This window comes from Siniperca chuatsi, linkage group LG3 (genome assembly GCF_020085105.1).
Source record: "Siniperca chuatsi isolate FFG_IHB_CAS linkage group LG3, ASM2008510v1, whole genome shotgun sequence".
NCBI lineage: Eukaryota > Metazoa > Chordata > Actinopteri > Centrarchiformes > Sinipercidae > Siniperca > Siniperca chuatsi.
This window is the reverse complement of record NC_058044.1, coordinates 29,257,256-29,272,842: the sequence shown is the minus strand read 5'-3', so window position 1 is coordinate 29,272,842 and position 15,587 is coordinate 29,257,256. Positions and strand designations below refer to the sequence as shown.

Below are 15,587 nucleotides of genomic sequence, written 5' to 3'. Positions count from 1 at the left end.
TTTTATTCCTTTGATCTTGGACGGTGCAATCTTGAACTCGAGGTCTCCAGAAAAAAAAACCCAACTAAAAACGATTCTAACTTTATTATTACAACTGAGTGCATCTTGTAGTGTAGTTGTGCATTTATTAATGTTTTTAAAGGTGTACTCCAGTAATTTAATATTTCACTTCCATAAAGCTGGGAGGACTCACAAGAGACAGATTTTAAAAAGAAATGGTCAAATTTAAAGCAGCAGAGGCCGAAAAATCCTGACTTTCGGTCCCTAAAAATGGGTCAGACTCCAAAAACACTTGATCCTACACTTCCCATGATGCAACTCAGTGACATCTGTTTGTTAGACCCGCCCTGCCTCTTAAACACCTTTATCTTTCAAACTCCATGCCCCCTGTTTGTTACGCAGGTTTTCTTTTATACATTTGTCATCTCCAAGCCCAAGCTGAGATAATCCTGATGATGACATCATCATTATTATTATTTTGTCAGACTTGACACAGCTCTTCACAGAGGACATTACACAACTGTAGTACTGACCATGATGCGTAAAATGAGCTCTATGTATAAAATCAGTGGCGTGCCCCTTTAAAGTTGGTATTTTAATTGAATTTCTAATTCCATCATATCTGTTACACATCTAGAGTGGTGGAACCATTAGCAGTAAACACACAGTTAATGAAGAATAGAAGACAATTTATTTTCCAGTGTTTCCTCTTTGAAGAATCGAGTTATACTCTCATTTAGAATCATGTGAGAAAGTTTGTAACAAACAATGTTGTTTTTTTTTCTAAGAAATAGTGTAACTGAGTCAAATCACCTGGTTGAGTTTTAGCCTGAAAAGATCATCATATCGAACCATTTGAAGTTGGTGTAATTCTGCAAAATATTGTTACTGTTAATGCAATGCATGAGTGAAGGTGCCCTATGGCCTCTATACAGTGTTGTCAGACCAGAATCTGCGGGTTGCCTTGGGGAGTGACATTATGTGTGGGTCCTGTATCTTTCTGCAGCCTTCTGTGTTTCGGGTATTTTGCCTGAATGAGGGCATATCTGATTGAAATTACAATAATGTCACACTTTTATTTGTATGCAAAACTGTGACTTTAAGCTTTTTTTGTGACCCATCAGATTCTGTGACCTGATGAGGAATTTCAGCTAACCGTTTTAACCACGGTAACATCATTTAGTGGTGGTAAAGCTAACAGCTTAGATGTATGACCCTATCTAAGTACTACAGATATGCTCAAATTGTGATATCTGTGATAGCAGGAGCAGGGGCTCAGTACTGCATAGATGTGTCTTTAAAGCACTCACCTGTCAAGCTTTGGTCAACCCATTAGTCTTTTTTCATACTTGAATCTCTTGTGACACAGAATCTGACTGACAGGTGACAGATTTGGGTGCAACAGCTGTTACAACCAGGGCCATACCTACCACAGAGGACACTGAGGTCACGGCTGCTGTAATTTGGGCATTACATTTTACAAAATAAAATGTTCAGACAGATTTAAATGTTTTTAGATTCTGTATATTTAAAGACCGCATTCACTCACTAGCAATGTATTCCTGGCATTGTGTAGGCCTACGAGGCTTTCAAACAGCATTTACACCTTCACGTTGGAAATTGATTCAGAGGAAATATAACTGAACAGCGAGTGGATAAATAGAATATGAAAAATCTAACTACTTAAGACATTTAACAGAGGGGTGCGCTGGGCGGACTCCTCAGTCCTGTCTGCAACCCATCCACCCTCCTTGTTCTGTGGGTAATCCAGGTCCTGGTCCAAGGGCAAGGTGTGGGAACCCCTGTAGTTCTGCCGACGGCCTGCTGGACGCGCTGTTGACTGCGAAGTGCCACACAGACGCCATCTTGAGGAGACCCCGACCGCAGCGCTCGTTGGTGGTGATTGACAACAATCTCAGGCGCATCAGGATGGGATTACTCACTAACAAGTAAAACAGCATCCCATCAGTTTTGGGTTGCAGACGTTACAGGGAAAGGAGAGGGGCTGTCCGGCGAGTGTTCACCGCTCCAAGTAAGGGGGTTTTTTTGTAAAGAGAGAGGCTGCTCTGTAGCCTGATGGCCGGCTAGCTGCTCTCTGGACTCCACCGCGGCCTGCTCGGGAGGAGGAAGGGTGGTGACGGCGCAAAATGCTCTACCGCTGACTCCCAACAAGACAGTTATCCTACCCAGAGACTCGCTGCGAGTTGGACGACGAGCACGATGCACTTATAGATTTTTTTAAGCGTTCTTAACTTTCCGATTTTTCGTTGTGTGTAGAGGCTCTGAACAACAGTGAGTGCCGTCTTGCGTACCCTGAATTCCCAGCCTGAGACATGTCATCCAACTGCACCAGCGCAGCGCCTATCAGCGCTAGCAAAACCAAGACGAAAAAGAAGCATTTTATAGGACAGAAAGTGAAATTATTCCGTGCAAGTGAGCCCATTCTCAGCGTTTTAATGTGGGGTGTCAACCATACGGTAAGTACATCTTAAATGTCTCGTTGTCGCTAGTGAGCGGTTTGTTTATGCTGCTGTTTTGATTTAGCTAGCCTACTAGCTTGTTAGCCAGCTGCCCTCATCTGTCAAGCCAGCTTTGATGCTTTCAGTCGGCCATGTAAATGTGCCTATTTCATGGATATTCGCCAAGTATTTAGTAGTGTGCTTTGTCAGAAATCTTCTGGCTGACTCTATACCGAGCTGGTCATTTTCATACAGCTTGTCGCTGACTGCTGCTGCCTTGATAGCTAGCCGCGGTTTGCTGTGCCTGAAGCGTGCGTTTTGTAGGGGATTTAAAGTGTATCCGTTGAACTCTCTGCAGCTGGAATGATTGTCAAAATAGCATGGCGGGTTGTGCATTTTCACTCAAAGCACACAGCGTTAACAGTCTGCCATCATAAATCATGGTGAAGTGTTCCGGAGCCAAGTCGTGAGCTGCTGCTGCTGCTGCTGCTGCTGCTGTGCAGGCATGGAGTGGGAGGGGTGTGACAGGCAGCCGGAGCAGCAGGTTACACAGATTTTCAGCCCCACAGCTGCAGACAGCAGCCTGCCTGCCTGCCTGCCTATTGTTTAAATAAACCTGCTCTGAGCTTGTAATTGCAGCTCCAGCTCTCGGTGCCTGCATCCAGTTGTTGCAGTTTATTCCATCACATCATTTCCCTATAAATAGAGCAGAAAAATATATCACATTCACTTTTGGCCGAGGCTGCTTATGGCTATGAAAAGTGAAGGGCAGATTCGACACCAGTGATGGATAGAGTGGGTTTGCACCAGCCAGTTTGGTCTTACCTAATGTGCAATACACTTAGCAACTGTTTTATCAGACACCCACTCTTACACAGTTTGAGTGAGCCTCGGCTGTGAAAGAGAACTGTGTCCAGGGTTGAAACTTTTTGATTTGCTCTGAATGGAAGAGCACCTGTGATCTGCATTGCGAGTTCACACACAGTCAGGTGTAATTTGTTTTCAGGTTCCGTCATATCAGTTAAAGTACAGTACTGTCTGATCAGCACTGTTGTGATCAAATGACGGTATTTGGGTGGTAAACGGACTCTTCTTCAAAATATGAATTTTGTCAATAATTGGTAGTAACTGCCAAAACTGCTGATAGTGACAACAGCCACAGCACATTTGACACTGACAGTGGAAATGCGTTTGTGTGTTTTTGGATCAAACCATGCTGTTTTCCTGAAGAACTGCAAACACTAGCTAGCCTGTTTAAAAGAAATGACACAGCGAATAAAATGCATACAACCAAGGCATTAAGGAAGCAGCTAATGAGATGGTTATCACTGCAGCATCTCCAGTATTCAGCGGGTGAACTTTGGCAGTGGGTGTGTGGGTGCAGCACACAGGCCTGGTGATTTGAGGTGTGGGTGTGAAGCCGATTCAAGACATCAAACAGACTTCTCATCAAAGTCCTCTTCTTCCAGTCAGAAGTTGGATGCATTTTTAATAGTGCCCTAGCTGTGATGCTGGGGGACTTCACTTCCACGCAGTGTCAGTTGGTGTTTAGATGATGTACTACACCACCTGTTTGATGCTGTTAATCCCTCAGATTTTTTTAAATGTCATGTCAGTAAATAATTGGCCACTCGGGTCTATCCGCACTGCAATTTAAGGGAGTGTTTGCATTTTACTGCACTGCTCTTTCAGTGAGCCCATTCAGCATTATTAAATGACACCTATACAATAACAGATTTATAAAGGACACTATATATATATATATATATATATATATATATATATATATATATATATATATATATAAACAGTGTCCTTTAAAAACACAATAACTGCATGTTTTCATACCTCAGTTTTTGATACTTTTCATTTTACTGCATACATCTGAGTTCATGTAGGTAACAGGCTACCACAGGCACTAACTAGGAAGCTGCCTGACTTGACTGTTTCCTTTTTAAAAACTTCATTTAAATATTATGCTCCTAACGTGCAAACTCTAACAGTGATTTTTTTTTTTATTGTGTTTGGCTAATAAATAAGATTGTTTTATTGTTATTTATGTTATGAATCTGGAAGTAATAGCTTGGAATCAGATGGCCATTAAAATCAGGTTGGCTGTTTATGAACTCATTGGTGTGTGTGTTTACTAAATATTGTTCCACACAGCTGTTGCACTGGTATGATAGCGTCATATTTTCATTGCATTAGCATTAATACATCATCAGGAGTTGGAGTTGACTTTCAAAACGATAAAACCCTATATTAAATTACCAAACGGCACTGCCAGGACTGTGTACTTCCCCTTTGCTGCCCTTTTTAGTTTATCTTCATAGTTCATTAAAGGCTGTTTGACTCAACTTTCTCCTTGGAGTCGTGGTATCTCTTCAATCTTTCCCCCCATTTTCCTTTGTATGGCAGTTTACGTGATAATCTATAAGGAGGTTTTTCTGAAGTCCCTCAGTGTGAGCTTTTGCTTTCTGGATGTGTTTCAGCAGATAAGATCAGAGTCGGGTGGCTTAGCAGCAGTAGCTAGAAAAACTGTCAGCCTGTCCTTTGGTCCCAGAGTTAATGACTGGTGACTTGGTAAACCTCGCAGAGATTTGTCAGAATGTGTTTGGGTCACATGAAACTGACAATACACATTGTTTTTACGTACTGAGGTGTGTTACAGGTATTCACTGTTGTTCTCTATTAATTAGCATGTGCAGTACGTGAGGGCAAAATGAGATGTTTATACATAGTTTTCTCAATCTTCTCCTTATGATATGATGTTTAAAGCATATCTTGACTGTTTGACTGGAACTGCACAACAGTAGAGTACTTTGCGTAGGAGTCTGTTTTAAATAAAAAAAAAACTGTGCCCTTGTCGAAATTGCAAAAGTCAATATTGCTGCTTTAAATTCATATATTCCTAAATAATTATACAGTGTGTTGGTGTGTGTATATCAGCTATTTCCTCCCTCTTGTCTGATCTCTCTCTCTCTCTTCCTCACCTCTCTCCTTCAGGTTAACGAGTTAAGTAACGTGCCTGTACCAGTAATGCTGATGCCAGATGACTTTAAAGCCTACAGTAAGATCAAAGTGGACAACCACCTATTTAACAAGTAGGTATAGCACATCTTATGTAGCAGTGTGCTAAAGGCACAATCCGTAATCCACGTGTAAACAAAAGGGTCAACCCACCACCAGAGTTCGAAACACCTGCTGTCACTCCAAAATGACTTTTGATGTTTTTATAAAATGATGACTTTCCTTCTTTGCTCAAACACTCCGGTTGTATATGTGAATATATCTGTAATTTATATGGTCAAAATTACAGCTAGTGCCTTTAACAGCTCTTTGCACTCATCAAATTCCATTACAGTGCAAAAGCAGACTTTCTCTGAAAGGCCTAATATGTGCTGTATTCAGAAGGAATGTCAGTATCCATAATGTCTCAATGGAGATATTACTGCAGGGTCAGGTTGCATTCACACACAGACTGTTGTCAAAGCTCCGGTGAATACTTAAAGGTCCAGTGTGTAACATTTAGGAGGAGCTATTGGCAGAAATGGAATATAATATTTACAAGTATGTTTTCAGTAGTGTATAATCACCTGAAAATAAGAATCATTGGAATTTTGTTACCTTAGAATGAGCCGTTTTTATCTACAGAGGGAGCGGGTCCCCTTTCACGGAGGTCGCCATGTTGCACTGCCATGTTTCTACAGTAGCCCAGAACAGACAAACCAAACACTGGCTCTAGATAGGGCTGTTCGCGTTTTTCGAGTTTCGCTGCCACCGTAGTTTCTCCTGCACGTTTGGAAGGGGAGGGTGATGCGAGCGGTATTCAAATGATTGCAAACTGCAATTTCACCATTAGATGCCCCTAAATCCTCCACACTGGACCTTTTTAACTGAGCAGCAATACAGATCATTCTCATGGTAAAGTAGCAGTGTAGGACTGAAGAGGACTTTTCTTTAAGCTTGTAAGGCTGAGAATAGCATGTGATCATCTCCAACAATCAGAGAAATGTGCCCCTTTGGTCGTGTATACAGGATTGGACAAAATAATGTGAACACTGTATAAACTGTACTTTACTCTGAAGTAGCTAGATCACCAAAGCAGACTCTCATATTAGGTTGGATGACATTTAGTAGTGTTTGTCGGTCATCCCCCAATATAGTCTGTGTGTCAATCACAAACCTGTTGGTTAGTTCCAACTTGGGACTCTTGTTCCCTTTTGTTGATGTGTTGCATCGGTGCTTGTTGTCATGATTTAGAAGACTGTTCTCTTTGACACATTCAATAATCTTGTAGCTTCTTTGAGTGATGCACCTGCAGTTTAGGCGCAGGTGGTTTGGTCTTTTTGTCTCTCATTTACAGTGCCCAAAAGTCTCATGTTGCTTTAAGAGCTTGCATATCAAAGTGCTAATTGCCAGCCGCAAACCAACCAACAATAACAGCAACCCAAATCCATTCTCACTACAAAATACAATAAGAGCTGAAATGTGAGATGCAAAGACATTTAATTTGCATTCAAAATTACTATTACAGAGTAAAAGCAAGCAGTATAGCCACACTGACTTTGTTGATTTTGGATGCAATTCAGATTTCTTTGCATTTCATTTTAGCTCTTTGTCATATTTTGTGGTGATAAAAAGTTTTAGGTTGCCGGTATTGTTCTCTAGTTTGCGATCATACATCTCTTTGCATTTCTTTTCTAAATGAATTGACCTCTATATGCTGACTGGCTTTGGTAGCGAATGAAAATGATGTCAGTGCCTTAGCTCACGTGTCATGAAACTTGTTTTGTTTGCAATGCTAAATTTAAATGGGGTGTTGATTTAAAAAGCCTGATGTTAGGGTTAGCTTTGCTGTTTGATGCACTTAAACATGTTCTCATCCAGCAAACAGGCAGCTCCTAAAGTTATGTTCGCAAGTACAACAAATGCATTTAGAAAAGCTGTAAATGTCAACTCTGAATTGTATTATTGTCTGTGCAGGATCCACACAACAGCAGAAATAAATCCAACAATCAGCAAGCAAACATTTTGTAAACAAACTTCAACATCAGCCAGTCTTCTTCCTCATTTTCAGTAATGAGCCTCTGAGCTCCTGCTTGTTGTACTGACTACGTGTGACTCTGTCTCTTTCTTGTCAGAGAAAACCTGCCTAGTCGCTTTAAGTTCAAAGAGTACTGTCCCATGGTGTTCCGAAACCTGAGGGAGAGGTTCTGCATCGATGACCAGGACTACCAGGTGAGTCACTTGTGGTTAGAAGATACAAACAAACTTTGACGAATGAAATGAAAATTATTTTAAGGTGAAATTTCTACTTTGAAGTAAGAATGTGCCGGGATAACTTTTTTTTTTTTTTTTTTTTTTTGGCAGAACTCTCTGACGAGGAGCGCCCCACTCAACAGCGACTCCCAGGGTCGCTTCGGCAACCGCTTCCTGTCCAGCTATGACCACCGCTTTGTAATCAAAACCGTGTCCAGTGAGGACATCGCTGAGATGCACAACATCCTAAAGAAATATCACCAGGTAGAAGCCCCTCATATCACCACACGGCACATACAGAGACAGACACAGCTGGCAGAATCAAATGCCTGAGTATTTTTAACTCAGTGCTTCGATATCTGTAATGTGGTTAAATGTTGGCTGTGAGTATCGGTGCTTTCATACGGTATTTAATCTAAACATTCACCTTTTATTTAGACCGAGTATAGGAGAGAAATTTAGGAGCATCAGTCAGTGGAAATAACTTAAAATCTGCTTCCTTCATTTTAATCTTAAGTCAGGCATGTAAGTAAATTATGCAGTACTGCAGAAATGATATGACTGTAGAGCAGGGCTGTGTCCAGTTTTAATCAATTTTCGTACTGTATATTTGATTCCTCACTCCCACACTTCCCATTACTCTCTGCTCTCCTCCCCTGATTGTCTCCAGTTTATAGTGGAGTGTCATGGCAACACGCTGCTCCCTCAGTTCCTGGGCATGTACAGGCTAACAGTGGACGGGGTGGAGACGTACATGGTGGTGACCCGGAATGTATTCAGCCATCGTCTCACTGTACACCGCAAATATGACCTGAAGGTAGGATATGTTGGTTTACTACTAAAACAACACCAACATGTATTGACTGCATACCAATCTTTTTTAGGATAAATCCCACACACAGACAACTGAAGATTACAAGCACAAACTTCAATCACACGTGAGAATTTGTGCAACAACATCCGTCTCTCTCATTACACCTTCAACCACTCATTGAATGAACCTCCGTGTCAAAGATAATAGAAGTGAAAACGTATATGCATTATGGATTTATTTGAAACAATGATTTATTTGGACTCTCCTCCAAGGCAAAAAAAGAATAAAAAATGGAATAAAGAAATATTGAAAAAAAGAACACAACGTAATATTAATAAAAAAAAAGAAATAAAAAAAATTAATGACAAAAAGAGAAAATTAAATTAGGTTAAATTTAAAGGGGCAATATGTAAGAATTGAGACTACTCACCACGTGTCGTATTCATACTCCAAATAAATAGAGGGCAGCATATCGCATATCAGGTCATAATTGCTGCTAGCTGCCGTTGGCTAGTTAGCTCAGTTAGCCGTGCAGCTAACTTAGTGGTGCTATTAGCTGACTGAGCACCAGAATCGTAGCCGGGCGAGCGGGCAACAGAACCGGGATCAGCAGCCTCCCACTGAACACGGCCAGACCGGGACCGTACACAGCCTCGGAGACCGATGGAAGCCAGTTTGACGACAGGGAATTTAGCATGTAGGTGATTTACAGCGACCAGGACTCCAGGGATGACGAACACACGGCGCGTTCAGGCGGGGTCAGGAGAGGCATCGAGCAGAGAGGGAGGTGGCAGCAACAGCATGTAGACACAGAATATTTTTCACATCTAACGCGGTGGATTAAGGATTTATTTCGACCAAACCAGAGTTGGTTGTTGGAACAGTTTAAAGACTAATGAAGACGGTTTTGGTGCGTTTTATTTTGCTTCTGTGGAGTTTGAATGAAGTGTGTTTTACGAGTTAACAAGGCAGTTAAGCTGGTCTTAGTTCGGTGAAAGAGAGAAAAATCTTACATATTGCCCCTTTAAGAAATTATAAGAATTTTAAGAAAAAACAAACTGGGGGCAACCAGTTTCTAATAAATTTTACTGCTGAAACGAGTAGTCGATTAATCAGTAGTTGAAAGCAATGTATAACAATTTTGATAATCGATGAATTTCATTTTATATCATTGTACATTTAATTTATATTTTATGGGCTATGGACCATGGTAGTAGTTTAGAAACGCTGTTAGGAAAAATGGGCATTATGTGTTGTCAGTTTTTAACAATAAACCGGCTATGATTGTGAAATAGTCTCATTCAGTTAAAGGGGAACTCCACCGATTTCACACATCAAAGTCTGTTTACATGTCTTGGGAAGTACTACTGCATATGTACAGGTTTTGACAAGAAAGAAGACTGTGTAATAAAAAAGACTCTGGTTCTGCTGCATCAATTAGGATATACTGTAGGTCGGATCTAATATCTATCAACAGATATCTGCATATGAATGCAGAACCAAGACAAGATTTTGGTATCGGAAGCATTCTGGTTTCCATTTGTGGTCCATTTGTAGTGTGAGTAGTATTGACCAATCACATTTGAGCGAGCTTTGGTTGCATGCAGGTAGACAGTCCGTGTGGAGAGCAAAAGAAGCTGAACGCATCGGCCGAAATGCTATCTCGGAAACCCTGAAACATTGGCTGTTGCCCCCCAGAGGCTAAAGTGTCATCAAACGATAGCCGATGGGTTCCGAGATTGGGTCGGATGTTGCTATTGAAATTCTTACGTGTGATTTTAGTTTTATAGTATTCACTTGTCTGTTTGTGCGATTGTTTGACCCTGAGAAAGATCTCTGTGCGGTTGATCTGCGTTGTTTTGCCTACCAGTGCATCAGGAGCACCTGCTTTGTGTTCCACTACTGTTAGATCCAAGTAAAACTTCCTCCATTTTTTTTCATTTAATGATAATAAAAAACACATAAATGATTCAAATCACGTACATGTAGTATATTCTGTATGTACTACTTTAGTATCTGGGTAGTAGCAGGGAGTGAATGTTGACATACATTTCTAGTACGACTCATCAACTGTAAATCGTCTGTTTAGTGTTTAAGATGTTTTATGTCAGACGGAAGTAACGGGCATGTCAATGAATGTAAATAGAGAAAAGTTCATACTAACCTGGTAAAATTAGCAGGAGATTACAAATCCAGCTCATCAATAAAGAATTCTAGGTTTGTGCTGAATATTACAGTGCACAGATTCCCTAAAAGCAGTTGTGAACACAATGTGCTGACTGCTTCTTTACTCTCCCCTAAAAAAAAATCCTTGAGAGCATAAGCCTCTTCTCCTGCCAAGTATTCTCTGGAGAAAACATCACCCTTTCCAATACTGACAGTTTAAAAAGACGAAGAAGAGTTAAAGTGGGTAATATGCTAACATTGCCTCTGATGTATCTTGAGCTGCTTTCAATTAATTCTATTTTTATTCTTATTTTCCCTCATTTTTAGGGTTCTACAGTCTCAAGGGAAGCCAGCGACAAGGAAAAGGTACGTTTTATTTCTGTGCAGTGACGGCTGCTGCCGCGATGGGACAAAAATAAACGCCCTTAGCTCACCCCAGAGGCAAACTTGACTAAATTAAGTAGTTAAGTAAGTAAGCAGATGTATTCTAGTAGTACCTTTTGCACTGGCCTCATGCATGCCTCATCATTTACTCTGAGTTATTGGAATGGGACTCTCTCTGTCCAGTGAGACCAGCAGTCATTGAAAAGGACCATTGATTTTGACGTTATATATACGTATCAGTAGTATTTGTACCTTTCCTTTATTCGTGCCCCTAAATCCTACAGTTGATGATGCAGGTGTGGCCCTGTGAATCCTTATTACCAAACAAAACAGATTCAGAATTTTGGAAAACTTAAGTATGACGTTAAACCCAGCAAACTAACAATTATGCTACTGTTTGATAACCTCTCTTCAGGCTAAAGAACTCCCCACTTTTAAAGACAACGACTTCCTAAATGAAGGCCAGAAACTACAGATAGGAGATGACAACAAGAAATACTTTTTGGAGAAGCTAAAACGGGACGTAGAGGTAAGAAACACATCCAGGTTTTCATCTAGTCTGCTGCTCCTGACTGTCCCTCATTGTACACACAAAATAAGTGCTGTGATAGTGCTTTTCAAATCAGGACCCCACAATAAAATAATCTGTATGAGCACCTCAGAATCGGTTGTACATGTTAAAAGTCACCATCTTTGAATTGCTTTAACACAACTTTAACTTTAAGAAATTTTAATCTTGTTATTTTTGATCTATTATTTGATTAGTTTAGGTTGGGTATCAAAATGTGAATTGTGTCAGTTGCATCAAGTATTGAAAAACCGTTGAATACCAAAAGATGGGATTGGTATTCTTCTTTTCTTGTTCTTTGATGAGACAGTTTCTCATTTAAATTATAATCTTACACTAACTAGACCTCTTATAGGCTATTTGACTAGGGCAAAGTTCTTCTGTTAAAGCAAAAGTTGTTTTTAAAAAACCTTTTCTATTCCTCCAAGTAAAGTATAAAAAAAAACTATGGTTTTGGTATTCCTACCAAAACTCAGGTATTGTAAGGGTACAAGTATGAAAGCATTTTGTACAAATGACAGTGTGGTTCTTTGTCTTTCAGTGAACTCACATTGAGGTTAAATTCCAAAACACAGTTATTTCAATTTTTCTGTTTCGTGTTTCATTCACTCTCCGTTGAGCTCTGTTTTTAGTCTCCAGCGACTCCTGAGGGAAACATCTGACTAGCTGCTAAATGCTCCACTATGTTGGCTAACTTTGTATGCTGTTTGGTAATGGGCAGGGAATATACACTGGGTTTTTTCACTACTGCTGGAACCAATGTTGATGAAAGTCTCGCACAAACCAATAAAGTTGCGGGCCACAAAACCAAAACAATGAGCTGAAAGAAACTTAAACGCTCCGGAGCGGGTGGGTGGTCATTTTCTGTGGGTTTGTGACTACGAGGATGCCTTTTCCCATTACACGTTGCCATTTGATCCATTGCTAGTATAAAAATATGATTGAGATGAGATGTACCTGTATTGATCCCCCGTAGGGGAAATTCTATTTTTTATTAGTGCAGGTTTAAAATGTTATTTTGAATACATATACCATATTGTTTGGCATTTCAATTATGAAAAAAGGTCCTTAAGATTGTTGTGATTTTAATTTCGATCAACCTGAGAAACCCAAATGTGCAGATGTGACAACGAGGCATTACATTGAGTGTTTTCTGTGTGTATTGTGTTTGTGTGTCAGTTCCTGGCCACCCTAAAGATCATGGACTACAGTCTCCTGGTGGGCATCCATGACGTGGAGCGGGCAGAGCAGGAGGAGATGGACGTGGAGGGCGTGGGAGAGGAGGAGGAGTACGAGAACGACGGGATGGGCGGAGGTGTGCTCACGGGCTCCTTCGGCACGCCTCCCGACAGCCCTGGAAACCCTCTCAACTGTGGAGGATTCTTCGGCCCTGGAGAGTTTGACCCCTCTGTGGACGTTTACGCAATCAAGAGCCACGACAGTAAGGGTTGTGACATCCATGTGGCTTAGCTGTAGCTTTAAATTGAGCTTTGGCAGCTCATTAGATGACAGCCTGTCAAATTCCAGGCATGCAGAATAACTATCTTTATCAGCCAGGTTAAGAGCACTCAAAATTAAGGAGTGGCACGGCCAAAGCTGCAGTCCTCATACATTAGTAGTAGAAATGTGTGCCGCACAAAGCTGCACCACAGAAATGCAGCCACGGCAACTTTTATCATTTATTTTCAGGTGAAAGTAAAACCTTGTGATGTGTTGTTCTTGTGCTAGGTGCTGTGAAGAAGGAGGTATACTTCATGGCTATCATCGACATCCTCACGCACTATGACGCTAAGAAAAAAGCTGCACATGCTGCCAAAACTGTGAAACACGGGGTGAGTGGCACGACTACGTCACGATCCATCAGCCTACGGCTACACATAAAAAGGGCAGACGATTAAGAAGCCCCAATATGAGTAAATAAGACATTATGAAACAAATGAGCATATGAATTCAGTTATTCAGTTCAATAATATGAAATGTTTTTTCATCATTCTTTACTTTATTTCTTCCTATTATTTATTTCATAATGTCTTCTTTATTTGCTTAATATTGAACACTTTGGGGTTCCATAGCAATATAGTCTTTTTTTATTTTTCTGAAACAATTACTGTAGTCGATTGTCAGAAAATGAATCGTTGCAAAGTTTTAGAATTTATTAAATCATCATTTATCAAACAAAAATGCTTAACGTTCTCTGTTTCTAGCCTGTCAAACAGGTGATAGAGGTGAAGATTTGCTGATTTTCTCTGTTTTATAACATCGTGCATTGAATATCTTTGAGTTTTAGACTGCTGGTTTGACCAAACAAGAAAGGAAACTGATCTGCATTTTTCACTATTATCTGATTTTTTTTTTTTTGGGCATAACGAATAAATGTTTAATTGTAAAAGCAATCACCACAGTAATCATTAATGAAAACAATAGTTAGTTGCAGGCCTAAATGTAACCCAGCAAATGGGATCTTCAAGCTGTGCGTCAGGTCCTAGGGCCCCTGGAAGTGCGTTTACTCCATGTAGCACAAAAAATAATGGAAATGAAAAGTATTGACGTTCTTATATCATGTATGTGTGTTGCTCCATCTATCTCACTTTCTGCCTTTTTTTTTTTTTTTTTGGTTCGTTTGTTTCTCAGGCGGGGGCCGAGATCTCGACGGTGAACCCAGAGCAGTACTCCAAACGATTCTACGAGTTCATGTCCAACATCTTATCATAGACTCATCTCCCATCTCCCGGTCCAGCCAGTCACTTCCTGTCATAGATCTGTCAAATGCCACGCACTTATTTCTCTTCTCCCTCACCTCAGTGTAGGTCCATCTCCCCCCTGCCTCTCTACCCCCTTAAAAACAAAACAAAAAAACCCCAAAAAAACTACCAGTATCCTCCCACAGCCAGGACCAGTCTGGCAGGAAGGATGCACCGAGCCTGTTACAATGTCCCCCCACACACACACACACACACCACCTCCCTGCCTCCCTCACCCACTGCGAGGGAAAACTCGTGAGACCCCTCACTGAATTCGGAACGAGATCCTGATAATCTCCCTGTTCTTTTAAAATTTTTCTGCCTCCCAGTCCTCCTCAGCCACCTTGTTACTCCTCACGCCAGCACGGAAACTGTCTCACTAATGCCTTGAACGAGTGTGTCAGCTTCAGCAGTTAACAGTCCGTTAGTACAGTCTCTTCGGTTTCTGTTCATGTCGTTGTTCTTATGATTTCTATTAGACACAAACACACATACACAGATGTAAGCAACTCGCACAGATGCTGAATGGTCAGATTGCATGACAAACTCTTCGACAGTCGCCATCAGGCTTCTCTCTCAGTAACAACAAAAAAATAAAAAAGTACTGCTGACAAATTGACAAAACGACACGGGGATAAACACATTAATATATAATGGTGTATTAAGTAAATGAATGCAATATCAAAAATGCATGGCTGATGTGTACATGAGACTCCACCAGTAAGTTGAAACATCAAACCACTGAACTTAGCATCTGAGTGTTACGACTAAAACGACAAAAGAGGAAAAAAAAAATTGGTGTTTGAATGTTACGTTGCCATATTGTTTTTGAATATTTTTGAAATTTTAACTGTCAGCTTGGTGGAGGTTGGTATAAGAAAAAGAAATTCACATAAAAAGAGGAATTCTGCAGCAAATACTTGTTTTATTACCATAAGGATCATTTTTATATCTTGTTTACATTAATGTAGCAATTTTGTGTTTGTATACAGTATTGTTTTGTTACCAACAGACATTAGAAAAAATGGTTACTTGAAAATGATTCATTGCATATTAAAGGGAGTTTTATCTTGTTTGGCTATGCTTATTTCTTCAGTGACTGTCCCTCAGTCTTGAGTTTGTGCTATCATGTGGAGCACGACAAGGCTAATATAATTTGCTGCTAATGAATATCTTTTTTTTAATATACTTTT

General features: G+C 40.5%; 1 protein-coding gene across 1 annotated transcript; it reads left to right on the top strand.

The window, feature by feature from the left end:
* Window positions 1-1,770: 1,770 nt before the first annotated feature.
* LOC122873195 (phosphatidylinositol 5-phosphate 4-kinase type-2 beta) lies at window positions 1,771-15,467 on the top strand. Its single transcript, XM_044189591.1, has 10 exons — window positions 1,771-2,477; window positions 5,466-5,563; window positions 7,604-7,700; window positions 7,833-7,985; window positions 8,392-8,538; window positions 11,029-11,067; window positions 11,501-11,614; window positions 12,833-13,094; window positions 13,382-13,485; window positions 14,285-15,467. The coding sequence occupies exons 1-10, from the start codon at window positions 2,334-2,336 to the stop codon at window positions 14,363-14,365; spliced, it is 1,239 nt and encodes a 412-aa protein (XP_044045526.1). The 5' UTR covers window positions 1,771-2,333; the 3' UTR covers window positions 14,366-15,467.
* Window positions 15,468-15,587: the final 120 nt, after the last annotated feature.